Source organism: Apis cerana, linkage group LG5 (assembly GCF_029169275.1).
Source record: "Apis cerana isolate GH-2021 linkage group LG5, AcerK_1.0, whole genome shotgun sequence".
Classification (NCBI taxonomy): domain Eukaryota; kingdom Metazoa; phylum Arthropoda; class Insecta; order Hymenoptera; family Apidae; genus Apis; species Apis cerana.
This window is the reverse complement of record NC_083856.1, coordinates 11,935,001-11,962,161: the sequence shown is the minus strand read 5'-3', so window position 1 is coordinate 11,962,161 and position 27,161 is coordinate 11,935,001. Positions and strand designations below refer to the sequence as shown.

The 27,161-nt window shown below is 38.5% G+C and overlaps 1 protein-coding gene and 2 long non-coding RNA genes across 12 annotated transcripts in view; 1 reads left to right on the top strand and 2 right to left on the bottom strand.

Moving 5' to 3' along the window:
• Positions 1-27,161, bottom strand: part of LOC108003281 (prolyl 4-hydroxylase subunit alpha-1) — a 301,958-nt gene that overhangs the window by 178,191 nt on the left and 96,606 nt on the right. The window contains exons 1-2 of one of the 9 annotated variants that reach the window (XM_062075352.1): positions 7,390-7,635; positions 7,055-7,226 (exon numbers count right to left, since the gene is read on the bottom strand). The exons of 7 other annotated variants lie outside the window; for them this stretch is intronic. In XM_062075352.1, coding sequence (XP_061931336.1) covers positions 7,055-7,057 — 3 coding nt within the window. In that variant the 5' untranslated portion in view covers positions 7,058-7,226; positions 7,390-7,635. Of the gene's footprint in view, positions 1-7,054; positions 7,636-27,161 lie in introns of those variants that run through there. One more of the 9 variants, XM_062075353.1, reaches the window with a different exon arrangement.
• Positions 977-6,645, bottom strand: LOC133666126 (uncharacterized). Its single transcript, XR_009829802.1, has 2 exons — positions 6,349-6,645; positions 977-6,236 (listed from the first exon to the last, which is right to left on the bottom strand). It is a non-coding gene; the product is annotated as an uncharacterized LOC133666126 (long non-coding RNA).
• Positions 11,193-27,161, top strand: part of LOC133666127 (uncharacterized) — a 31,292-nt gene continuing 15,323 nt past the window's right edge. The window contains exons 1-2 of one of the 2 annotated variants that reach the window (XR_009829816.1): positions 11,193-12,021; positions 12,857-13,189. This is a non-coding gene — a long non-coding RNA (uncharacterized LOC133666127). Of the gene's footprint in view, positions 13,190-27,161 lie in introns of both variants that reach the window. The other variant, XR_009829815.1, reaches the window with a different exon arrangement.

The window sequence follows — 27,161 nt, the reverse complement described above, 5'->3', positions numbered from 1 at the left end:
CGCACGCACGTATCGAGTATCGAATATCAAGGAAGGATATACATATATATTTCTAGAATAGAGAATAATTTCTCGAACTTGCCTCTAAATCTAAATCCACCTTCATTATCTCTATTATTACTTCCCATTTATCCAACTATCGTTGCATAACCATCCTTCCCGGAACGCCGTCCGTGTACCAAGAAACAAAACAAAATTAATCTTTGCATAATGCGCAATAACGTTCAACGATAACCCGCCATTATCCGTTTCTTAATCAAGTTTCATAATCGATCGATTTATCCTGATTGAAAAAAAAAAAAAAAAAGAGATAAATCTGCTCGAATATCCGACTCGAGCCGGATATATAAAAAAATTTCCGTATCGTGAAAGGGGGTCAAGAGCGTCGGGGAGGAATAATAATAACGCAGCCTTCCTCTGAAAAAGAAGCAAAAATGTTAAAAAAAAAAAGGAACCTCTTCTCATCGTTTTTCATTTTATCCGCCATTATTCGAGAATCGAGCGAGCGATTTCATTTCAGGCGATCGACGAGGCGCGGATATTCGAAAAAAAAAAAAAAAAAGGGAAGCGGCCTCGTTACTCTATCAACCCCTCCCCCTCCGATTATTTATCGAATCCGCGTCGAAATCGCGGCAGCCAGCCAACCAGCCAGCTAGCCAGTGGATCATTAAATTTTACGGGCGTACTACTTAACGGCCAACTGGAAGCGAGGGAGGGGATGAACAAGTTTCCGTCGATTACGACGCGTTAACAAGATCCACGGGCGGGGAGGGAGGGGGAAAAATCCGTTCCCCGTCACGCGCGGCCAGTGTTCGATCCCGAATTTGAATTTTGCCAACTTGAGCGTTAACTGTAGAGAGGAGGGGGAATTCGATCTCTTTTTTTCCGTTTACGGAATCGGAAGAATCACGCTTTTTATTTTTCTTCGATTTAAGTTGAACAACGAGAGGTGAGAATCGAGGCGAAAGCTGGTATCTTTTTCTTTTTTATGGTTGCAGTAGACGAATATCCAGACGATAACGAAAGCGAAAAGCTGGAGGAATAATCTCTCCGTTTACGGAACTTTATTGTCTCTTTGCTTAACTTGGTAAGAGAGAAAAAAGGGAGAGGAAGGAGCGAGATGCGGGGATTACACGCGCCATTTTCGTAGAATCGCGGCTCAGTTGCCGCGATAATAATTCAAAGCTAATTGGCCGGTGGAATGGACACTTTGCGTGGGTTTGGCGCACATTTTTTGCAATAATGGTCACCGTTAAATTTTTACCGGCCGAATTAACGACAACCTTCCTGATACCTTTCCGCATTCGTGCTTTATATTCTCCAATTTTTCCAACGCGTTAATTTTTCCTTTTTTCCTCCCTCTCTCTCTCTCTCCTTTTTGAATAGAATAGTTTTTTAACGAGGATCGAGATTATTAAAGCAAAAGTGATTCGTATCCGCCTCGTTCATATTTTTAATATTTTCAAATCTTTCCCATCGATAGATAGATAATCCATCCAATCGAACGATCCACAATTCTGGAAAATTAATTGCAATTAAAAATCTATTCCCCCGAATATTTCTCGATTAAAATCTCTCTCCGATGATGATAAAATCAAAAACAAAAAATTCCCATTCCCCGAACGGGTTAAAAAATATCATTCACTCTTCGCCGATTCTTCTAATAACGACATATTAAAAGACCAGAAATGTTCGACGAGAAAAATTTCGATCGTCGAAAAAAAAGGGGGAGGAGCCAAAGAGAAAACAACTGGAAGGGAAAAAAATGGAGGGGGTACAGGAAGAGAGAGACAGAGAAAGAGAGGAGGGAGGGGAAGGAACAGAAGGTAAGAAGGAAAGGTAAGCGAGTAGGTGATCTCGTCCATTACAGCCCCATTATTGCGGCGGATTAATTAAAATCCGTGGAAATCCCCTCGAGGCTGATACCGCCCCCCCCTCGCGGAATCTTCGTCTAAATGAACTAACCATTATCGAGCTGAGGCAAGACGCGAGATTCCAGCCGCCCATTATCGTCCCATCGTTCCCGGCTATTTGCTATCTCGCACATGATTATTCATCGTTCCAGGGATACCGCAACGCCACCTTTGTCCACTTTGATTTATCTCCAAGGCATCGATTTCGAAGGATGGCTACGGAAGGATAATTTATGGCCGCGTGTGTATATATGTATTGTACACGAGTTATTGGTCCGATGATTTTCGATACACAAGGGTTAGGATTGAATATCGTTGTTGATTATCAAATGTAATTCACTTTAGAAATTTATTTTTTATTGGAATTTGAAGAGAACTTTGAACCGCTATAATTCCGAAGATATCGACTTCCGATTAACGAATAAAAGATAATTAAAAGCGTAGAATCCTTTAAAGCGCTTCTTCATTTATCACGATATGATTTCAAGTTCCTAAAATACCGTCGCCTGAAGAAAAGATTGATTTTCGATCATTTATTTTAAGTTTAGTCAAATACTGCTAAAATTAACTTCTAGTTAACGAATAAAAGATCATTAGGAGCGTAGAATCTTTGAAACTTCTTCATTTATCATGACATTATTTCCGATTCCTAAAATATCATCATTTAAGGAAAGGTGGATTTTCAATCGTTTACTTTAATAACTATTAAAAGTAGGAATACTTTGAACTGCTATAACTCCAAAAATAATGACTTTCAGTTAACGAACGAAAGATCGTTAGAAGCGTGCAACTTTGCTTTTCAAAACGTTTTTCGATTTATCGCGATACGATTTCCGGTTCTCGAAATATCGTCGTGTAAAGAAAACCGTTTACTACTTCGTCCTCTGTCGCTTCGTCTCACTGCCCTATCCCAAACCCCAGACAAGCGCTAGACGCGATCCCCTGGAATCAAGCGTAACACGCGTTTCCCCACGAGAAATATCCAGGTCACCAGGTCGCTAGTCCGTTCAACAACTTCCGTCTCATGAACGCATCGCGTCCAATCCGACCACGGATTCAGACGAGAGAAAAAGAAGCCTCGATAAATTTCCTTTCCACTTTTGTTCCACCTAATTTCAACAATTCGCATTTGGAATAAAAGTGTATATGATTCGTAATAATTTCGTGACAGTGGTAAATCGTACCGTCGGTCCTGACCACGCCTCTTCGTGTCACGTGTGCAATTGTTGCCGCGGTGATTGGCGCGTTGACCGCCCAATACCGTATTAATCCTAATAATGAGAACTGTGACGCGAAATTCGCCACGGTATCATGTTCCATCGTTGCACGAGAGAGACGGCGTGCGGATTTCAACGAACGTAAACAAACCGATGGCTTGAACGGGAATGAGACGAAGGAAGCATCGTTATTTCGAAACGACGTTCATCCGTTTGAAGTGTTCAAAATCATCCTGAGCGGATTTTCGAGAAGATTTGATGGAGAATTTTTTGTGAAAAATTTTTATCATCCCAAATCCCCCTTTCGCAGTCGAGTTTTCTTTAATCCGAGAGTGAACCAAGCTTTCGTCTATGAAAGCTCCGACGAACGCTACGATAAAATCCCTAGAAGGCGAGATTAATCCTAGCAGGCTCGGCCGGTGGCATCAAATTTTCCTAAAAAAAGAAAAAAAAAAAGAAAGAAAAAATGCTTTCGTTGGGGGACCGATTTTTAAAATCCTTAAAGCGAGGAGGAAGGGGAATCCCTGACGGAATCCCTAACTCGCTTAACGAGATGGATCGAATCGCATGTTTTCCTTCGCGAAATTTTCTGCGAATCCATGATGATGAAAAACCTTTTTTTCTTCTTCTTCCCTCCCCCCTCAAAAACCGAACGAGCACCTTCCTTCTTAACAGAGGAAACGAGGGTGAAAAGTTTCGAGAAAATACTCGGCAGCAAAGCCCCCCGAGCGAGATAAATCGATGGAACAGCGTTTTCAATCCCTTTTCACGAATTTCTCTAATTTTCTTCCTCCGCCACGCATTCTCGCTCCATTCGCTCGCAAGAAGATTTTTCGAGATCGTACAATTCGGAACAAATATATATATATGTAACAGTGAGAAACAGAACAACATACCGCCTAGCTAATAATAAACTAATAATAAGTTTCCGCGTGAAAGATCCTTCCTTTCTCCTCTCCAACTATCCCTCGGATTATTATAATCTCCGTTGAAGCGGCTGCGAAGACTTGGCCGTGTATAAGGTCTCTTCCCTCTAATGGATGATAACGCAAATCCCATCGCAATTTCGTCCAGAGAATCCAACAATGAGGCGAACCGCCTCGAGGGGGAGATGGCTGGGAGGGGAGAGGGGAGGGGAGGGGGGCGTCGTCGTTTCGAGCAGCCGAGAGGCGTAGTTGTGCAACAATGTACACTCGGCGGAGAGAATACGTTTGGAATAAATGGCGGACAGGTTGGTTATAGAATATGGAAAGCAAGGGTGAGAAGCACTCGTCGTCTATGCTCGTAGAAATGGCGGACAGATGGTTTGGCATCTACATCGGCTTGCAACCACTCCTCTTTTCCCTGAACCTGCCCCCGTTGCGTATATGGGAACGGGCGATTTTAACGGGGTTAGCGAAGGTGCTTTGATAAATAATTGATTATTCGAAGCCGGGTCGAACGGGGCGGAGGTTAATTATAGCTAGGAATAAATTGGTAAGCTCCAACCTGTTTCCTGGAGCTATGCGGTGAATGAAATTTGATTTATTACGAAATTTGATGAAGTTCTATTTTAAATCAAGAGCAAAGTTTGTATGCTAATGAATGTTTACATTTACATCAATGAATTTACATCAAGGTTTTTATAATTCTGGCTTTGAGAGGGTTCTGAGATTCGAAACAGTTCTAAAGTTCTGATGTTGAAAGGTTTCTGAAGTCTGTGAGGTTTCAAAAAGGTCCAAGTAATTCTGAAGCTCAAAAGATTTTGATGTTGAGAGGATTCTGAGGTTTCTGTTCTGAAATTCAAAAGATTTTGACATTAAAAAGGTTCTGAGATTCAAACAATTTTAAAGTTGAAAGAGTTCTAAGATCAATTCTAAAATTCAAAAAGTTTTAATGTTGAGGGGGTTTCAAAAGTTCTCTCAAAACGTTTGGTAAGCTCCAACCTGTTTCCTGGAGCTATGCGGTGAATGAAATTTGATGAAGTTCTATTTTAAATCAAGAGCAAAGTTTGTATGAATGTTTACATTTACATCAATAAATTTACAAGGTTTTTATAATTCTGGCTTTGAGAGGCTTTCTGAGATTCGAAACAGTTCTAAAGTTCTGATGTTGAAAGGTTTCTGAAGTCTGTGAGTTTCAAAAAGGTCCAAGTAATTCTGAAGCTCAAAAGATTTTGATGTTGAGAGGATTCTGAGGTTTCTGTTCTGAAATTCAAAAGATTTTGACATTAAAAAGGTTCTGAGATTCAAACAATTTTAAAGTTGAAGAGTTGAAAGAGTTATAAGATCAATTCTAAAATTCAAAAAGTTTTAATGTTTGAGGGGGTTCCAAAAGTTCTCTCAAAACGTTTGGTAAGCTATTTCCTGGAGCTATGCGGTGAATGAAATTTGATGAAATTCTATTTTAAATCAAAAGCAAAGTTTGTATGAATGTTTACTTTTACATCAATGAATTTACAAGGTTTTTATAATTCTGGCTTTGAGAGGCTTTCTGAGATTCGAAACAGTTCTAAAGTTCTGATGTTGAAAGGTTTCTGAAGTCTGTGAGTTTCAAAAAGGTCCAAGTAATTCTGAAGCTCAAAAGATTTTGATGTTGAGAGGATTCTGAGGTTTCTGTTCTGAAATTCAAAAGATTTTGACATTAAGAAGGTTCTGAGATTCAAACAATTTTAAAGTTGAAAGAGTTCTAAGATCAATTCTAAAATTCAAAAAGTTTTAATGTTGAGGGGGGTTCCAAAAGTTCTCTCAAAACGTTTCTACCTCCTTTAAAACTACCCCCTCCATGCTCATCTCGCGAGATCTTCAATGAGGTACACAAGCGACCAATAACATCGTGGACCAGCTCTCTGATTGAGCATCCTCGATCTAAAGTAAATTCTAGAATGAGACCGAGAGGCTACACCGTCCTCAGACTCCGCTGTTTCCAGGAAACTGTGGAGTATTAGCAATAATTCCTCTCAAGAATGACGCTGATTGCCGTCGATGGCTAGAAAATATCGTCTCGAGTCCCAAGAAACACTCCATCCACGCCGAATTGTTTCTAACAAATACATACAATTCGAAGGATCCTTTCAAATTCTTCTCTCAAAAACTTCTATTATCCTCGCGGCATCGCCCTGCATCGTCTGTTTAATGTATGAACATAAATATTATTTCAACTGTGTAAAAGGCAGAGATATAATAATATATACATTCTCATACAATCTTATTATCTTATATTCAATTATATTCAATTACCTTTGTATGCGTTCGTTGGACAAACGTATTTTGCATTTTTATCAATTCATAACGATTGCGTAGAACGAATTGTCGAGCGAATATCGCGTATTTTATTGCGCACGTGGGAGTGCGGTCAAAGCGATTATAAATAAAGCAGGTTTATTCGAAATTTCAACCAATTAATTTTTCGTTCCCTGTTGACTCTGTTGTAACGCTAATAACGCTAATAAAAATTACGCGCAACTGCGCGCCATCACGAGTGACGAGCAACAGCAAGGAAAAAGGCAGCCCTTCGCCTTCACATTCTCGTTTCCATCCTGTAATGCAAACACATATTTACACGCTTTCGAATCACACGAGCTCTCCATTCCGTCCTCTTTCAAACCACACGTACACGCGCGCGTGATTCAAATTATTACACATCCTACCCTAGTTTAAATTTACTTCCCTGTGCTGTGATAAATTATTAAGTGTGCAAATAAGTTTTTTCGTCCTTTTTTTCCCAAATTCTAAATTTTATTACGTAAACGAGGTACAAGATTATCCAATTGCTATTCGGTGTTAATGAAATGTAGTTACGAGATGAACAAAAAGAGATTCCAAAAGCTCGAAATTTCTCGAGAGGGATCGTGAATCGTTGTGAAACGAGAAGATCGATGTTTTTTTGACTTTTGTCGCCGAGACGGAAGAAGATAATAAAATTAGAAAAATTTAAAATATTTACCATTTCGTTCGTTTACGCATCGATTGCGAAATTGCTGCGTGAATCGTACGTATCCGAGATCCAAACATTTGTCGCAGAATTCTATTTTTCACACATTCTTGATATACTATTGAACCCTTTCTTTCCGATCTTTCGTCGTATACTGTCTTCGGTAAAAAATTCCAACAGAAAACTGCTTCGTAACGTCCAATCGTACAAGTGTTTTCGAATGACGGAAAATTCAGATTTAGATTAGATTAGATTAGATTAAACAACGAATTAACGATAATTTCATTGATTGTGAAATTCGATACAATTATTATTGCTAGAGAAGCAAGGAGAAAAAGAGATGGTACCATAATGAGGCGCAAAAAACGATATAGAAAATTATCTCTTGTCCGCTTGACTTCTAACTCACTGTCGTCGAACTTTCTCGATGCACCTGAACGATCGTCGTTTTCCAAATTAAAATTTCCGACTTTGAATCTTTGCTACCACTTTTTGCACGGCCGATCTCCTAAGCTAGAATGCAAAAAGCAAACAGTGACGCGTATGACGCTCCTCGCCATATTGCTTGAAATTGTTGCGTAGAACTGGAAACTCTTGAAGCGCTCGTCGCGACTCTTCTTGAAAACAAAAGAACGCTTTTTCAGATGGCGCCACCAACGGTCAAGTAATTGGAATAAGGTGAAGAGAATCGTAGAGAAAAAGAGGAAGGATTTTACTTGAACACCTAACATTTGTTTATGATTAATTTTCATTCTTTGTCATCGATTTCCGAAGGAAAACACCAAAGAACGGTGCGCAAGGTGAAGGAACGCGAAGGAAATATTCGCCGAGTTTTTCTTCCGTTCCTCTATCAGGGAAACTGACAAATGGCACAGGGAATAGAAAAATGCAAAGCTCCTTTCTCTTTGTGTGTGCACAAACAGCATTAACCCTAAGGGCTCGTGCTCGAGTTCACGTGATATCTAACGGCATGATTTTTCTGCAGCCATGATTACAAATGGAAAGCGTTGGACAGTTTAGGATTGCGATCGAACTTGCGATCATCATTTTTTTTTCTCTTTCATCGAATTTATACGGGAGGAATGTATATTATTATTCAAAGAATATATTGTATTTATGAAATTTGTAAATATATATGTTACTTTTCGTTATTGTTACAAATAAGTATGAATATTATTTTCTATTTATTTTTTGATTATTTAAAGTAAACGTAAGATTGTAAAAATTTAATATTACGACTATTAGAATTAATCTCTATCACTTTTTTTAAAGGTTATGTTATTCAAATTACTTAATAATCTTTAAATATCGTAATTATGATATTATCTCTCGAATGATCAGTTTTCTTATTTTTTTCCATTTTTTCCTTCTAAACAAGAGTTATCTAATCAATAATTATAACATTGTATTTTTTCGTTTAAATAACTTTTACGTAAAAATACCTCATGATACCACGAATAGGTTGCTGAATGATTTGATTGATTGAAACAAAGAATATATTCAATAAAGGAACGAAGAAGAATGTATATATACAAACGTGTCCTTCACTACTTTAAACTCACCGTGTCGACGCACAACACAAGATTCAACGTAATATTACACTACTACACTTTATTATTGATACGACAACAACAAATGCCCTTAATTTAAAACTCATTCATTCGTTTTAAAATTCAATCGAAGCGGAACGAATTGGAAAAATAGTTGTGATTCAACGAGACTAATGAAATACAAGAAAGTAGCCGCGTATTCGAACGGTCGAATTCGATGAAAGTGAAGTCTATTACACTTGGAAAGAGAAGGGGGGATGCGTTGGAAAGAGAGTGCAGATGCTCGCCATCCCTGTATCGATCTAGCATAATTCTATTAACGAGCTACTTAAGAGAGCACTTTCATCCGACAATTTTCATCTCGCGCCTTTTCTCATTTATTGTTCTCGCGTCGTTCGAATAACGTTGCAACGTCGTGGCTCGACGAACGAACGAGCGAAAAAAGGGACGGGCGATCGATCAAATACGAATCGATTCTCGTTTCGATCCGATTCTATCTTCCCTTTTTTGTCATTCCTTCTCTTCGCGAGGAGAGAGAGAGAGAGAGAGATGCTTATATGGGTTCAGGTTTTGAACGGAATTTACGTTGCTCGTTCGTTTTCAAAGGAGAATAAATTCGAAATAAAACGAACGATGCAACGAATGATGCAACTTCCCACATGTGCCTTTTTCGAACCGTTTTGTGGTTTTTTCGAACGAATCGTTTTTTTTTTTGCTGTTTTTAGAAAAATTATGTTGCGATCGGTTCGACAAATAAACTTTGAATGATATCAATTAATCAAAAAGTTATCAAGAAATGTTTTGCTCGAATAAAAAATTACAAAATATTTTTATTTTATGGATATGTATATATATATTCTCTATGCTTTCATCCACGTAAAAAATGTTTGCACGCGTAGATGAAGGCATAGAGGATCGCAATATGCCCCTTTTTATACAGTGCAAGTTTTGCATACAACATATTTCCATATTACTACAAATAATACGGCAATATTCAAAATGGACACCCTGTGTATATGGATTACACACAAAATATTTTTATTCGAACGAATTTATGGATATATAAAAATATATGCGTGTATAATATATGCCCTCCCTCTATACAATGCAAGTTTTGTACACAACATTTTTCCATATTACTACAAATAACGGCAATCAAGATGGACACCCTGTATATATGGATCGTACACAAAATATTTTTATTCGAATTTATATATATATATATTTTTTCTCTTTAAAATTATAAAAAGAGAAGATAACGGTAACTGTAATTCGTTCCTCTTATCTTTTCTACAAGGGTAGTAAAAAAATTTACTTTTCGAGCAAAAATGATTCCACCGAATGGTGAAAAGGTTAGTAGAAGATAGAAAACGAGTGAAAAATCTAACGAGAACATTAGCGAAATAACTGGATGCACCCATAACTTTCGAAGGATGGACACGAGGTTTTTGCGTTCGCATTGTCGGATAACTTGTTCCAACCAATTCGGCTAATTAGCCCGGTTTAGGTTTCTTCCTAATCCCAATTTCCTAATGGATGCGCCTTTGCCTTTGCTAAAACTGCGATCCAACTGAAATTACGATTGCAAGTTTGGCGCGTTACGAGAAAATAACACCAGTATTCTTGTATACAGCGAATAACAAATGGTCTCGAGGTAAGTTGAAACGATTCGTCAATGCCTCCTCCTCTTGAAGAATGGTGGACCTTTTCTCGGATCTTGCAAGTTTACGCAACTTACTCTCCGTCCCCGTTTCACTCGTCACGATGACCTTATCGAAACATCGACTCACATCGACGTGTAAGTTTTTCAAAATTTTATAATCATCTTTTCTTTCTTCTTGGACGTAGATTTTTCTTCTTTTTGGATTTCATTTTTTTGAAGAGGCCACTTTTTTTCGAGAATGATAAAATTGTTTTGGAAATTTTCACGATTTGAAAAGAGATACGCGTGTAATTCTTTCCACCTTAAAAAAAAAAAAATGGAAGAAAGAGAAAGGACGATTCAAGACACGATTCAAGATTTTTTTATAATTTCATAACAATGCTAATTACAATGAACTTTATATCGACATATATAAAAACTCTCCTTTACAGTTTCCCTTTACTTCATACGCAGTGACTCCAGAAAGTTTCGTACACTAATCTGCAATTAAAAAAATTTATCTTACCTAAAAATCCTGATTTTAGTGAAAATTATGTATAAAAGTAGATGATTGATACAGCAATATTTTTTTTTCGTTAAATTTTTAGATCCAATTCCAACGAATAACTTCACATATAATACACACACCTACGTAAAAAAACGATAATGAAATTCTAGCATTGGATATGGTAATACGACATCCAGTAAGAATATTTTTACTGTACGTAAATAGAAACGAACGTCGAAGAGACGCGTCAATCCTGGAAATAATTGATAGCCGTGTTGCGATAATGCCGCGTGCGCATTTCGCGTACGATTCGTCGAAGGTTCAGAAGACACCAGGTGAAGGATTGCGTTGTTGGACGGACGATCTATCGCCTCGGGCGTGTCAATAAACATTTAGCTTTCGAAATCGCTGCCCTTTAACCACCACCACCACCATCTCCCCTTTCCCCCTCTCTTCATCTTTCTCTCTCTCCCCTTCTCTTTATTTTGCGGTAAATCAACAACCGCAGAATGGAGAAAGTTCGGCGGATATTTGAACGGAGGAACAACGTACTGTACTGTTGTGCCGTTAATAATAAACGCGGTTAATAATAAACCACGAATCGCACGGTGTTGCTGAAAGTTTCGAGTGTCGAATATATGTATGTATGTATATATATATATACGCAATGGTAGATGGACGGTCGCTGGCTTCGACTATTGTAATTTGAGGATGTACATTGCGTTCTATATTCTATGTTACCGATGCTTGGTCTACGATGCAATTTTCTTCCTACGCGGACGGAGTGATGTTCAAAACGCGAAATTTTCTTAATAAAATGTCTTGTAAATTCTCTTATTCTTTTGTGTAATAAGTTCTTTTTTAGTATCTTTTTTTAGTTTTTCGACAAGTGAGAGAATATTAATTCCAGTACAAGTTTACGCGCGGCTGAAGCATATCGAAATATTAGGTTAGTTTTCGAAGTAGATTCTACAAATGAGAGGATCGTTCAAAAATTCATGTTAAAATAAAAATAAATTGAAAAACAAAGTAAAAGCACTATCTCGAATAACAGTTATTAGACGTTTGGATGCAATGAATAAAATGAAAAAGTTGGAAAAGTGGATACCGCATCGATCGACAGAGGATCAAAAGTTGCAGTGTTTGGAAGTGTAAAGTTCTACAGAATAGAAAATCATTTTTGAATAAAATTATAATTTCGTATACGATCTGGATAATGGTTGGACGTTAATGAAAAATTCTGAATGAAATCATCATTACGATGATGAAAAACGTTACGGTATAGTAATAAAGGAAATAATTTTTTGAAACAAGAAGACATCATAACCTATTCTTTTGCTCGACATCATAAATACTCATCAGATATTTCACTAACTACTCGACATTGGAAAAGTTGTTATCAAAGCAGCATTCGAAAAATTTTTTCGGGTCTAAAACCACGAAGTTGGATAAAATATATATTGTTTTTTTTTCGACTATCAAAAAACGGCAATTTCGTGCGGCAAGGCCTAATAGTTATTCTAGCGAAGTAGTAGTCATCTTTCAAAAAACTGAAGTTGAACGAGAAAATTTCTTATATTGTTTTTACTTTCGATACTTCGGAACTTTATACTTTAAGACATTTATCGATGTTAAGAGTTGAGCGTGAAGTGAATCGTAAATTTATTTCTGTGCCTACGAAAAAATTGGGTAGAAAGAACAATTCGTTTCGCGTTCAAGTGTAAATATATTCGTACTGGTGATCCCAATTCAAGTAATCAACCGAGTGATGAACAATTAACCAAACTATCAAACTTATCTCTAAATCTCTAGCTACGCTCTGATCCATCGCGATAAACAATATAACTCGTTAAATGATCATCCGGCTTACCAATATCTTGAACGCAATAAAACATTTTCATTTATACACTTACATCGATATATCAATATTGCAACGTGAATCACCAATCAATAATTAATTCCGCGCGAATGAAGAAAATAATTTCGATTACTTCGTATCATTTTCATCCCATCTTTAAAATTCTACAAAAAATTCGAGCATTAAGTAGGTTAAAAAAGTTAAAATAATTAATTATTAACCCTCCCTGTCAAGAACTTCCTCTTCCTGTTAACAGATCGGAGATTCTTCCGTGAAGGAAATTCTCCCGTGAAAAATATCGAAAAAGAAAAGAAAGAATAAGTAAAAACGAAGGAAAGGGGAGGGGGAGGGGAACGGCTAGCCGAGAGCCGGGAGAGATGGAGAAGAAGGAGGGGTCCAAAGTACGCGCTGTTGCTCATGTCGGTCGCGTTAGCAGCTGCGTGGGTCGTTACTCGTTCCTCGTGGTTTATTCGTGGCCTCTAAGTGGCAAAGTGCATCGAAACCAGTGCAACCTCGCATAATCTTGCGCCACGGAATTTCGCCTTCCCCGCGGACGAGGAACCAGCCTTAATTCGTCTCGAAAGTAATCGTAAGTCCGTTGTCATTTGCGTTGAAATTTTAATTACCAATTACACCAGATAATACCGGTTACTGGTATCACTCTCCACTCAAAAAAACTAGAGTGTGAAAGGCGTGTTTTCCTTCCTAATTTTTCCTTTCCATTTTCTCGATGATCTTCTCGTTGCCATACTAATTTTCGATGCTCTCGAAAAGAATTTTCGAAAAGAAGAAGTGAATTACTCAAGCAAGAATATAAAAGGCTAATTGTTCTCGTTGCCATTTTCGATAACTTCGATACAAAATTTCAAAACGTGGAGAAAGAAATATCCCGCAATTATTATTTCTCAAGAGTGATGCGTAAAAGTTCCTCCACCACTCTTTTCTCTCCTTTTACTTTTCTTGCCTTCTTATTCAAAATGGAGGAAGAAACGAGCGCGAAGGAAAAATCATTCGCGTGGGCGCAGGTAGAGGGCGCGCAAAAAAGCGAAAGTCGTGGTAATTACGGGCGTGTGGGCGTGGCGAAAAGCTCGGGATTAACGGTTCGCCTGAAAGGCAAAAGGAAGTCTCTCTCTCTCTCTCTCTGTTTCGAAAAGCCAGAAGAGGTTGGAGGAAGGTTGAAAAAGGCTGTGTGTCGTGTCTTTTTAAGGAACTGTAATCGAATCCCCGTGCCTGGAAGCGCGTCAAAACAGAAGAAACAAGCTTCCCCCCGAGCTTTTTTCATTCTCCTCGTTTCTCCTCCGTCGTGAAAAGGAAAGAAAAGAAAGGAAAAGAGCTGAAAAAGAAAAAGCGGAGAGTACGTAGTATCGTAACAAGAAAAGAAAAATAAAGGAAGAAGTGAAGGGAGGGGAGGATGTTGTTGATTTTTTGGGGGGAAGGGGAGAGCGAAAATTCAGGAACGGCGCGGGGACGAGCAATTTCCCTTCACGCACGCGAGGATTACGCGGATTTATACATCTACCATTCTTCCTTGAAAAATTATTCTCGAGTTGTATTCTCGCCGGAAGAGAATTTCGCTCGCGGATTTCGCCCTCATCAACGGCAAACGCGCGACAACCTACTCCTTCTCGTTTCATCTTTCCCCCTCCCCTCCTCCTTCTTTTTCGTTTTTTCTAAAAAAAAGATGAAAAATTTTTCACCCGCGTTTACGCACGGTTCGTGGACCCGCGCCAAGCGGATTAACTGAAAAATGTATTAAAGGAGAGGGCGATATACGAAAAGTTTACATGCCCGTCGTCCCTTCCCTTTTTCGTTTATTCAATGATATATTACACGGACAGCATTTTTACGATGCTTACGGTTTAAGGATTAAAGTTATTGTTGTCGTTGTTACTTTGTTGTTACTGACTTTTGATTTCGATATTGATTTCTCTTTTACATTGTACACATACGTTCGAGTGTGTTTGCCAAAGAAGAGAATGCCAAAAGAGATTTGAAGGAAAGTCAGTTTACATGAATGGAGCTGAATCTTGTATATCCGTTTCGGTATAAAGCAGCGACAACACCGAGTTCCCGAGAAAATAGCATTTTCGCAGGAGACTGGAAGCAACCGGGTGGAAGGCTGGAAACTTGGCCAACGTCAATTTCTTGGTGAAACAATATCGAGAAACGAGATGCGAAAACGTTTTGTTCGAAACGATCTTGAAACTTAATTGATTCGTTTACTGATTCGTCCAATTGTTCAATTTTGCAGTAGTAATTGTAGCAAGTAAAAATAAATTTCATTCACCAGTATGCAAAAAATTGAAAATTAAGATTGCACTTAAACATCTTTTTTGCTCCTCGTAAATCCCACTCGCTTAGAATTCTGTAATTTGTGATTACAATTTTCACAAAAAAAAATTCGCGTTGAAAACCCGCCTTAAAGTCGCACTTGTCTCAAAATCTTGTCTATTTATAATTTGAAATCTTCTCTACTTTTAAACTTGAACTTGTACAGACGAATCGTTCCTGTTAATTATCATCACACAGTTGAAAATTCTCCTATAATCTACGATGAAAATTTATCTTACGTATCTTGTTACGCGTACCTTATACCTCAACGACCGCAATTAAAAATTCGCCTTAAAAAAAATACTAACCTAAAAATCCGCATTTCTTGGCAAACCTTTAAAGTCTCACGAATTTGACGAAAAAAAAGGAAAAAGAGGAGAAGAAACCAGGTTCGAAGGTCGGAGAAACGGTTCGGTCGGTTGAGGAGGCAGGCGCCTTAAAGGACGGCACAGTCTCCGCGACTGAAACAAGTTCTCTCCCGCGGCACGTCGTGCGTCGTCCATGCGAAGGGACGCAACAAGACGTCCGGTAAGACGCGGTAAGAAGCTTTGTGCGCGGTTGGCTCGCGCTCCCGAGTTTCTTCTTCTTCCTGGCTGAGCGCACGCGGGCGTGTATTGTTCGCGCTTTGGCCGTCGCCATTGTCGCGCATAACAATGACGCGATGCCGAGGAATCCCCTTGTAAGCCGTGACGGGAACGTCGCATTCGTTAGCGGGCCGCAAATTGCAGTTTCCTCCCCCCTTCAACCTTCCCCCTCCTCTCCTAAGACGACGAGAGACCGGGAGACGCCGCGCAACGCGCTCCGGGACAAATTTTCGTTGAATATTTGCTACAATACAACTTGTTTCCGCTTGACGAATTGGTTTGTCTCTCTTATATATATGTATATATATATATGGTATATGGTATATGGAAAGGAGTGTAGCAAACTGTATGTGTATCTTCGACTCGTAAAAAGAAGTAGAACGAACAGAATTCGGTTTATTAATTCTTTGCACTTCAGACCTTTCTCGCTCGACCAACCAACAACTCCACGTGACTTTCCCCCACCCGTTCGCTCTTCGCGCGAATCAACGTATGAAACTTTTCTATTCTAATATTTTGTGTGTGTTCACGCCTAATGAAAGAAACTTTGTCGAATGTTAAAGTCTATATGTTTCGTTCGTTCTGTATTCTTCTTATATCATCTCTATTTTCATCGTTTTTTCCTTGTCTCTATCGTCGATTTTTTAACGAATAGAAATAATAACGAAAAATCAAGCTCATCCTCGCTCGAACTAATTTCATCATCGTGTTTCACGCTTACAAAACTAAAAAATCTTCGAAAATAATATTGCGGACTAACGCCGCATTCGATAATATATTATTCCACGCTTCGCAAGATTATATGTAAAGAGCTAAAAAAGGAATTCTATTCGTGAAACGATATTTCAAAAGAATCAAACATAAATAAATATTGTCGCCATTCGAATTACCGCATCGAATCGAGTGGTGGTCGAGAGTCACCGTTCGAGCGCAAACGGTCGAAATAAACGAAATTTTAACGAGTGTTATTCGATTATTGGGACTATTGGTAGATGGACACCGGAGTATCTCGTAACTGGCATAGGATAAATCGATTCGATAAGGATACGAAAAGTAATCTCTTCGCTCTTCACAAGTCGATGGATTCCTATTATCTGCGAACGTAACGTAACATGTCTCGCTTGTAAATTAGCTGTATATCTTTCGCATAAATAATTGTTCTCGAGAGGAAATATATATCTTTAAGAAATTATATATCTTCGTCGCTTCGTCATCGATGCGATGAACATGGGATACTCTAAACCTGCCAATGTTAATCCACGATATATATTTGTTATCCACGGTTACGTCATCCATGGTTGAAACATTAATTAAGAGATTCCTGGAACTCGGAAAGAGAATTCGGTTGTAATGAGCCCCCGGGACCTGCCCTGAAATTTCTCGAAGCTAGCAATTAACCGTGTTTCGATTTCACTCCTCGTCTTCCTCCTCCTCCCTCCCCCCCCTCGCGGAATAATTTTACTTCCCTGTTTTAGTAAATCAGTAAATTTCCGTACGCAATGGTGTATGCAATATTTTATATATATCGAAGCTTCATCGATGGAATCAACTTTCTTCCCCCCAACTTCTCGTTTCATCGTTTAATTTAAAATTGTTTAATTGGTTCTCGCTTACAGTGATTAATCGACGTTGGCGAGGCGAGGAATATTTATATTGTTTGTGGGTCGAGTGGATTTGATTAAATGGAACCTGATAACGGAGGAGGGGGAGGGGGAGAGGAGTTATAAAAATTTAACGAGATTCTTTCATGGAAGGTTTACTTCCCCGATTCTATCCGTTTTAATTGGATGAACGAATATTCGGGATGGATGCGTCGATCCTGATTACCTTGTCCAATGATGTTTTCACGGTGAAAGAGGCGCGAGCAAAATTAAGAGAACGGGCGCTGATTACTTCAAAAATAAATTCTCTCGCTCGAGAATATTGTTGTCGAAATCTAGAGAGGGGGGAGGGGAGAGAGAAAGAAAATGAAACGCACAAAAAATGCATTATTTTAAGAAAAAATGGGCAAGAAAAGGTAATTTCGAAAAGAAATTGTCCCCTCGAAGATTCTCTGATATTTTTTTTTTCTACAATTTAATGAAATGAGAATATTATTATCGAAGTCGAGGGAAAAAAAACAAAAATGAAATGCATTATTTTAAAAAAAAACGAAAAATTTTAAATTAGATTCGAAAAGAAATTATACGAAGATTCTTTGATTTTTTTTTTACAATTTAACAGGGGTGAGAATCGGTAATGAAACCGATTCGAGGACAAGAAACAAATGACCTTTTCACCAGATAAATCACCCAAAGGAAATATCTCTACAGAGAGAGAGAGAGAGAGGAGAGAGAAACTCGTTTCACAATCGATCTTCCACCACCTCGTCCCAAAAAAGAAAATTCAAAAAAGCGACGAACATCGAATCGACCCTTTCCCCGATCGACGATGTCTCGCCGATGTTTCGAACGAAAAAACGACCCGCGACAATCCTCCTCTTCGTTCCGTCCGAAATTCGAGGCGAATTTTTTCGAAGCGAGCGCATTTTCGTGCGTCTCGAAAAATTTGTGGAACGGGGAAAACGGGTGGAAGAAACATTTCGCGGCGATGAAAGAAAACCGCAAAGCGATATATTTCCTTTGGGAACTGCGGCGTGTCCGAGGCTCGATTGCCTCGAAGGCATTTGTTACGGTCACTTACTTCCAACGAAACGAAGGGAGGGGACTCGTGTCCCCCGAGGGCCACTTTTCGCGACAACGAAACATATTTAACGAATACCCGTGCATTTTTCAATGCGCCTACATCGACAAATTAATTTTGGGGGACTGCGGGTGTAGCAGCGTGGTATTATCTCGTTTCGACGGCGGAAAAGTATCGTGTTTCGTCACGTGTGCGATTTCGCGCTGTTCATTGGTGGAAGGAAGCGGTGGTGGGGCGGCACAGGAGAAGGGGCAACGGTAGAAAAAGAGCTACAATTCGAACGTTAAAAATCGTTTAAATGTTAGTTTTATTCTCACGAAGTTACGTATCGGGATAATCATCTGGAAAGTGAAAATATTTTCAAAACTGTCCGCAGCGTGTCCAGCTTATTCGTTGTGTAATTACGAAATTGGATTTATATATCGAACAATTGCTCGTGCATCGACGAATATCAATCAGATAGATCAACGAGAATATTCTTTTCACCGGTGAACGATAATTCCTAATGTTTTCGTAAGAGTAATAAGATTGGAATAAAGCGAAATGTTTTCGACATTATTCGCTTCTTGATAATTAAACGTTTATTAATACGTCCATATATTCTGCGTTTAAATGCCATGCTATTATATTATACCATTAATAATAACTAATATCATAATACTAATACTAAATAATATACTATTGCGAAGAGAGAGTCTGTTTTCATAATTAATTCTCGATAATTGTGCTAGGAGTAAACAAGTCAAACAAGGCAAACAGTATGTTCTACGGGTAAAAATAAAAGAGAAGAATGTTATACAAACACAGCCTGCAAACGCTTTATTACATCTAAAAGAAGTTTATGTTTCCATTTCAAAGTGCCGTCTCCCGTTACTTTACAGTGTAAACTTGACACGTTGGGGAAACTGAATTTATATCGCTCTTCCAATTTCATCTTCGACTATTTCAAATAGTAAACACGGTTAGAAGGAGTAAATTTCATAAATACCTTATTCTAATATCCAACTTGGTATTAACTTTAGTTTTCGTATTTTTGTTATAATGCTTTTTCACAAAATATTTTCCTGATTGAAATAATCGCATCGAACGAAACGTGACGAAGAAAACGAACGAATGTATCGTGTTTATGTTGTGTAAGGAATCATATATATATATATATATATATATATATATATATATATATATATATATATATATATACCGTATAATTGAATATTAATTATTGACAAAATATAATTCACGAGGAAATGTTAACCCAAGTCACTTTCCTTCGAAATCGAACGAATCCCTCGCCTCGTGGAATCCTTTAGATCGTTAGAAACTGGTCCTTATTTCAAAAGGAAAGAAAGAAAGGAATGACAGGGCGAAAAAAGGGACGAATAGTAGGCGAAAGCTGGAAAAGGTGTGGCCACTGGCGTGCCAGGCAATGAGAGTGGAGAAATTGTTTGACATTAAACAAACACACGGTGTAAACGGGGGAGTCGTAAACTTTGACAAGAAATGGAGGAGGGGAGGCGGGGAAATATTCCGCGGGGATCACTCGCTTCCCTGTTAAGAGTAACTGACCCAAATGAACGTCTGCAATCTCTCTCCCCTTCATTTTCTTCTATATATTTTCTTTTTATGAACCATGTTATATTAATTCGCGTGGATAAACACTTTCCAATCACCTCATTTTCTCCGTCGATATTCCGTTAATTCGTTCAACGCTGATGAGAAAGAGATTTTTTTTCCAAACGATTCGTTCTTTTTTTGAATTTTGTCATGAAAGATGTAGAATCATATTTTTCTTAGCAATTCGAATCACATTTGGTGAACGAGTGTATTTTTTATTTCTTTATCCTTGCTTCCTTTTTCTGGAATAATCGTCATTACACGAGCATTGCTATACATAAAAAATTTTCTTCTTCGACAATTTTAAAAATTTTCCTTAAATATTATTCATAATATTAAAAGAAATTAAAAAATTCGAAAAGGCATATGTATACACGCATATAGGCAGAGTTGAAAAATTTCGAAGCGAGTTCGCGGTCGGTTATCGACAGAGTTTCTGACGTAAACTGGGCGCACGGGGGCTCTGAACCTGCAACTGAATAATAAATTCAGCGTGAAGATGAGAGACACGGAGGTTCGTCGTCGTCGTGCCTTTGCGCAGCGCGATGCGATGCGATGAAACATTGAATCGCGTTTGCACGTTACGCAAGCGTTGATTACCGATTCCACGCGGTAGACAAGTCGAAACGAAAGGAAATGGGTTATATCTTGTTGAAAAGAACGTTGGTTAAATATATTCGCAATTCGAAACGAGGTTATCGTTGGTCGGTATCAAATTTTTATCGGTTTATCGATTATTTCTTTTTTTTTTGATAGAATTGGACCATGGAAAGAGGACGCGGGACAATAATAATAAAATTAATCGTTCGATCGTTCACTCTTTTCCTTTTCTCTTTTTCCAATAATTTAAAATAATTGAAATAATAATTTTCGTATTTTTCGACGAGACAAGGAAACGAGTTAAAGGAATCGAGGGGTTCTTTTCCTTTTTCCTTTTTTTTTTTAATAATTAAAATGTATAATGAAACGATAAATTTTCTCGTTCGTTCGTCTATTTTGAAAAAATAATTATTGGCGAATAATTTAGAAATGGACGATGGACGAAGGTATATATGGGGTAAATGATTGTAATTTTAAAAATTTTAAATTAAAACGCGGTGGTCGGTCGAAAGGGTAGTCTAGCCCCGACGAAGGACTTTAAATTGCGAAATGTTAATCAGCATGAGGGGAAGGGGAGGGAGGCGAGAGCGAAGAGCGAAGAGCGAAGCGAATGGAAGCGACCCGAATCCACTTGATGTTCATTAGGGTCAGTTACTTTTAATGGTGGGAAAGTAATTCGCCGGATTATTTTACCCCTGCCGTCCCACCAACCGCTACTCAACTACTACGTTTCGAACCTTCAAGCCCCCGTGTCATCCCGCTTTATTATTAATTAGACAGCCATGTTCTTTCTTTTGTCTTTTCGTTTAACGAAATAAAGCTTCTTCTTCCCCTGCTTCGTCAAACGATCACTTGGAATTTTCAAGGTTTCGTTGTTGTTACACCTGTCCACTTGTCCAGAAACAGAAATTTCCCCTAAAAGTTTGCGATCGATATTACGTAAGATGAATTCGAAACGAGTTCCGTCCCTTTAATGAATCGAGTTAAGCCCAGATTAGATCACTCCGCTTTGCATTCTGAGCAGAATCAAGTGGGCGACGAATTCGCTTGGCTTGATTCGCTCTATATCGCGTCGATATTCACTTCGTATCATCGCGAAATCGCAAAATTTATTATTCCAGCTTCTTGATAATAGAATGTTACAATTCTTCCTTAACGAAAACGAGGTCTATTCAGAGTATTTCGGAAATCTTTATTTCGAGACGAATATTTTCATTCAGAAGTATATTTTCATTAGATGGCTCGTTGAAACTATTGGTCACTTCTTACAATCAATTTCGAGTCAAAGTCCATCCAGGATATTTCAGGAATCTCTACTTCGAATGCTTCAATTAAAAATATACTTTCGTCAAATGTATTCTATAAAACTACTGATCACTCCTTACAATCTTTCCTCCCATGCACACGTACATTTCACAAACCACTATTTCGAGCGCATTAATCCGAGTCGAGGTATTTTCATGAAACGCGTTAAAACTTATCCTTATCGAAACAAATTCGACGAACAAAAAGTGGGGAGGGGGAGAAACAAGCGTCTGTCAGGATGCGAAACAAGCGGCTCGCTATCCACAGGTAGCGACAACTCGGCAAATCTCGAAACGTGGAGTAACACGCGTCCGTGCAATGTTCGCCCGGCCAGTGTAAACGTTGCTCGGGCTGCCCCCTCTCCTAACCCGCTGAAAAGGATGGCGCGTGTACACGCACACGCGCGTCCATCAATATTTGGGCCGGGTCGCCTAAACGTTGGACCGTGGCGCGCGCTATCGGCACGGCCGGATACATTATTCATGCGCGATAAAGTATTCCACGGGATCCGCGCGCGTGTGCACACACATCGGATCGGCAGCAGCGCCACGCGACGAATAAAGCGACGATATTTTACCTCCTCATCCCTGAAACCCTTCTCCCCACTCCATTGATGGGTCGAACATGCTTCAATTCGATATTTACCCGCTCTTTTATGGGTCAAACGGAGATTCGGTTTTGTTGAAGATTTTTTCGGGAGAAAGGGATGGGTTTAGGGTTTCTCGAACGGAAGGTTAAAAAATATGAGATCGTGCACGGGAGTTTGAGGTTATGGAGTTGGGAGAGAAGAGAGAGTGAGAAGATGCGAGGTTAGTAAAGGATAGTTTGTTGGAAAGGATCGTGATTAGCTCGAGATTGTGAAAAAGGAAGGAAGAAGAGAATGAAAAAAGAAGAGAATGAATTCGATTTTGTGAGTTATGTAGTTCTATACAGTTTAAGTTCATGCACATAGAATCGTGCATAGAATTAAGATTAACGAAGGAACGATGGAGAGTTTTGCGAGTTAAATTTTGTGAACAAATTTATTCGGAAAAGATCGTGATTGGTAAACTTAAAGTACATAGGCTAAAGTGCATAGAATTAAGCTTAAGTTTTGTGGCGACCGAGTTGAGACGAAGAGAGTGAATTCGAATTTTGTACAAGTTTATATTTTTTAGATTCCATGAGGATGAATTCGATGTTTGATTTTGCAAATTATATAAAGTTGAAACGACGAGAGTGAAAAGAGATGAATTCGATTTTGCATAAGTTTAGATTTTTGGATTCTAGAGGTGAATTTCTTTATTCGAGAGAGTAAAGAGAAGTAAATACTAGGATTGATTTTTCGTGCGAGTTAAATGGATTTTGAGGATCTCGCGAACAAATTTATTCGGAAATAAAGATCGTGATTGAGTAAACTCTTTTAACTCAAAGTTAAGGTATCTACAGGATCGCGCATAGCGAATTAAGCTTAAGTTTTGCGAAAATGGCGATGAAGCTGAAAAGAGTGGAAAAAGGATCGAGAATAGTTCGTTGGAAAGGATCATGATTAACGAAGCTCGAGCTTGCGAAAAAGTCGATGAGTCGAGGGGGATGAATTCGATTTGTACAAGTTTAAATTGTTAAGTTTCAGATTCTATCTAGGATGAATTCGACGTTCGATTTTCCGAGCAAATTTATTTACAAAAGATCATGATTGGTCCCAACTTAAAGTCCCTAGGATCGCGCATAGAATTAAACCCTTAGTAACTTTTGCGAAAAAAACCGATGGAGTTGAACACGAATTTCCACGTTTTCTCAAAGATTTTTTTTTTGTGTACAACTCAGTTAACTTATTGGAAAGAAGCATGATTGGCAAACTTGAAAATCGATAGAAGATTTTTTTTTTTCATTCATGGACTCGGGTTGGATGAAAATACTCTCGAAACTATTAATTGGAAAATATTTCAAGACGTTTCGTGCAAATCTTTCTCTCTGTAATTTATATAGTTCGTAAAAATTGGATTGAAGATCTGAATTCTTATTCGTTTTTCGAGAAATCGATGATTTTAACTTCCGTTACGGCCAAATTTCTTCGCAGTGTACGCCACTCGAGAAAGATCGTCAACGGCCGCGTTTACGCCTCACTGCAACCCAAATGCTTTCACGATGTTTACTGAAAGAAAAACTTTCCTTGAAACGAGATATTTATAACTTGTAAACACACTGGCGTTTAATCACGCTTTAGAATCGAATAACATCACAGAATATAATAATAAATGTTAATAATACTGTCGTGTGAGAAACAAATGATGAAAACGAAATACGTTTCCAAAGAAAGATATACTCGATGTATACGTTAATTCGAATCGCTCGTCGTACGTACAATACACGGCATCTTGCGCGGAGCCACTGTAGCCGGCCGTAGTTCATCAGTGGCATTTTACGCGGAGCCACTTTAGTCGGCCGTAGCACGTCGGTGGTATTTTGTGGAGAGCGATCGTAGTCGGCCGTGGCAACGAAAGAATTAATCCGTACTTTTTCTGTAACGACACACTGCGAACTTTTTTTCTTAAAAATATATATATATTTTTTACACAGTTTTACATAGAATCGAGTTACTTGCTTATTTTTAATGTGATCTGCTTTTGATACAACCCGCGTTTCAAATATTTTATCCGATGATTTGTGCGTTTTTTTGGTATTGTATAATCGTTACGCAGCATATGAAAATAATCTGTCAAAACTTTTTTTATTGAAGGATATCCACCTAAAATACTTAAATTTTGTTGTTATTCGCATCATGCTGTGGGCTGCATGGCAGCCCGGGGAATTTAGTATTTATCGACGGAATATTCGATATATCTAGATATAATATAGCGACATTTTGTGTTGAGCGAGTATAGTCGGCCATAATATGTCAGTGGAATTTTACGTGGAGCGACTTTAGTTACGAAAGGGTTAAAGGGATTATTATCCTCTTTCGAATAATAAAAATTACTATTTCGTTTTTTCTTCTTTATCTTCTTGTAATATAGACAAATAAAAGGCATTGAAGCGAGGATGATGATCAAAGTTATTAAGTGTTAAAAAATAGCTACTGAATTCTTTCTTTTTGTTTGATCACACTTTGTTAACGATTTAACTTGTATATCGTAATGAAGAGAAAATAAAAACTTGACAAATTTCTTGTAAGAAAAGCCAAAACAGTTCACACCATCCCCTTTATCCACCATCCCCTTTATCCAGCATCCCTATCCCGACCGTAAACCAGAGGCACTTAACCCCGTGGAGCAAGTTCATTTTACAACCGGATCGTAAACCATTGCCTCGACGACGAGCCCTAAAAAGGTCTTCGAGTTCCCATTCAATCCTTTCCTCTTCAACATCACACGAGCACGAAACTCTAAACGAGTTTGCTTCTTCCAAACGAAACCAACTTGGGCTGTCAAATTCGAAAAACTTGCTCTCGAATTTCAATTCCAATTGGATTAATGCTGCCATTAATTAATTGTATCAAATTAATTATAAGGGTGGTGGGTCGAGAAAAAGCAGCGAAGAAATTGAAGGGGCGAGCAAGGATTGGTCCCTTCCCTTGGAGAATATATTTTTTTTGTTATTTCAAACACAGCACAACAAGATTGAATTTTTCGTGGATTTACATCGTTTCGATTTCGATTCGTTTGTTTTCGTCGTTTTCATCGTGGCGATTAATATTCATCCCGAACGATTAATTCGCCTCGCCTGTAAAATCCGTTTATTTGTTTGGCAATATTTATTCGCATTATTGATCGATTCGAACGTATTGGAACAAATACAATCGAACAATCGTAGAAATACGAATTTTTCGATCGAGAAAATCCTGTACAAGATCATATATATATATATATATATATATACATAAAGCGTTACGTGATAATGATCGTAAAATCGTGAAACGACAAAAGTCGGATTGAAAAGCGACGGGGAAGCGAGGAGGACAAGCACGCTAATTGCCCGCTGTTAATTCCCTGACTGTTATGGAGTTTTAATATCGGCTGTACGGAAATTCGTAATCGGTCAGCAGCTCGCGCTACAAATTGACGCTTGCTGATTAATTAAAGCGTTAATTAGGACGTTCCTCCACGGCCTATCCGAGTGCTCTACGAAGGGATCCATTGAGGGATCCATGGGACGAGACAAGTGGCGCCAACTGTGCTCCAATCCCCGTTAATTGGCGCGCGGAAGGCGTCCAACGTGAAACGTGGTTAAAGCGATCCTGCAACGATTACAGCGAGACAATCGATACTCGATCGCTATAAACTTCGAAACTTTCCAAACTGTATATCATTTTTGTCGAGAAGGAAAACGTTTAATTATATTCGAACGGTGTTTTTCGTAAGCGATTTCAATCGATCGATTTATCTATCGAGAAAAAAATATTAATGAAAAGTCAATCTATAAAAGATAAACTCTTTTCCCTTTCGATTCTTTTTTTTTTTTTCCATCGCCCACACGCTGAAACCAATTTGCATTTTTTGACCGGTTAATCCCCACCCCCCCTCAAAAACCGTTCAATTTCGACACGGTGCACGGCGAAACATTCGAAATATTTTCGAACCGACCGCGTCCCTCCGATTATCACGCGCGTTAAACCATTTAATCGAGCTTTTATTTCGACGGCATCGAGTGTTCGGCCGGATACGGTGTTGCCATTTCGATCGCGGAATTTCGATCGGGAATCGGTCGATAAACGGGAATCGGAGGGACGATACCCGAGAAACGAGATCCAGTCACGGATAATTAACTGTTCGCCTGGATAGGAATTTCACTCGTGTGCCGAACATATCCCTTTCGATTAAGTGCAAGGTCCTTTATTAACTTCCTCCTTCTTGCCAAGAAATATATATATATATATGTATATATATCTCGTTGCGCAATGTCGATTACGGGCTCGGATATCTCGTGTGTATTCAACACTCAGTTTGTTTTACTCTCTGTTTCAATGTTGTAATCAATGTATAAACAAACTTCACCTCTCGTTCACCTTGTTTCTGAACTGCACTGCACCAATGTTTTTAATGTTACTATATTCTTTTCTTGAAGCATTGTCCAAACAAAAGCTAGATGTCGCCTAAATTAAATGTGATCTGCTTTTGATACAACCCGCGTTTCAAATATTTTATCCGATGATTTGTGCGTTTTTTTGGTATTGTATAATCGTTACGCAGCATATGAAAATAATCTGTCAAAACTTTTTTTATTGAAGGATATCCACCTAAAATACTTAAATTTTGTTGTTATTCGCATCATGCTGTGGGCTGCATGGCAGCCCGGGGAATTTAGTATTTATCGACGGAATATTCGATATATCTAGATATAATATAGCGACATTTTGTGTTGAGCGAGTATAGTCGGCCATAATATGTCAGTGGAATTTTACGTGGAGCGACTTTAGTTACGAAAGGGTTAAAGGGATTATTATCCTCTTTCGAATAATAAAAATTA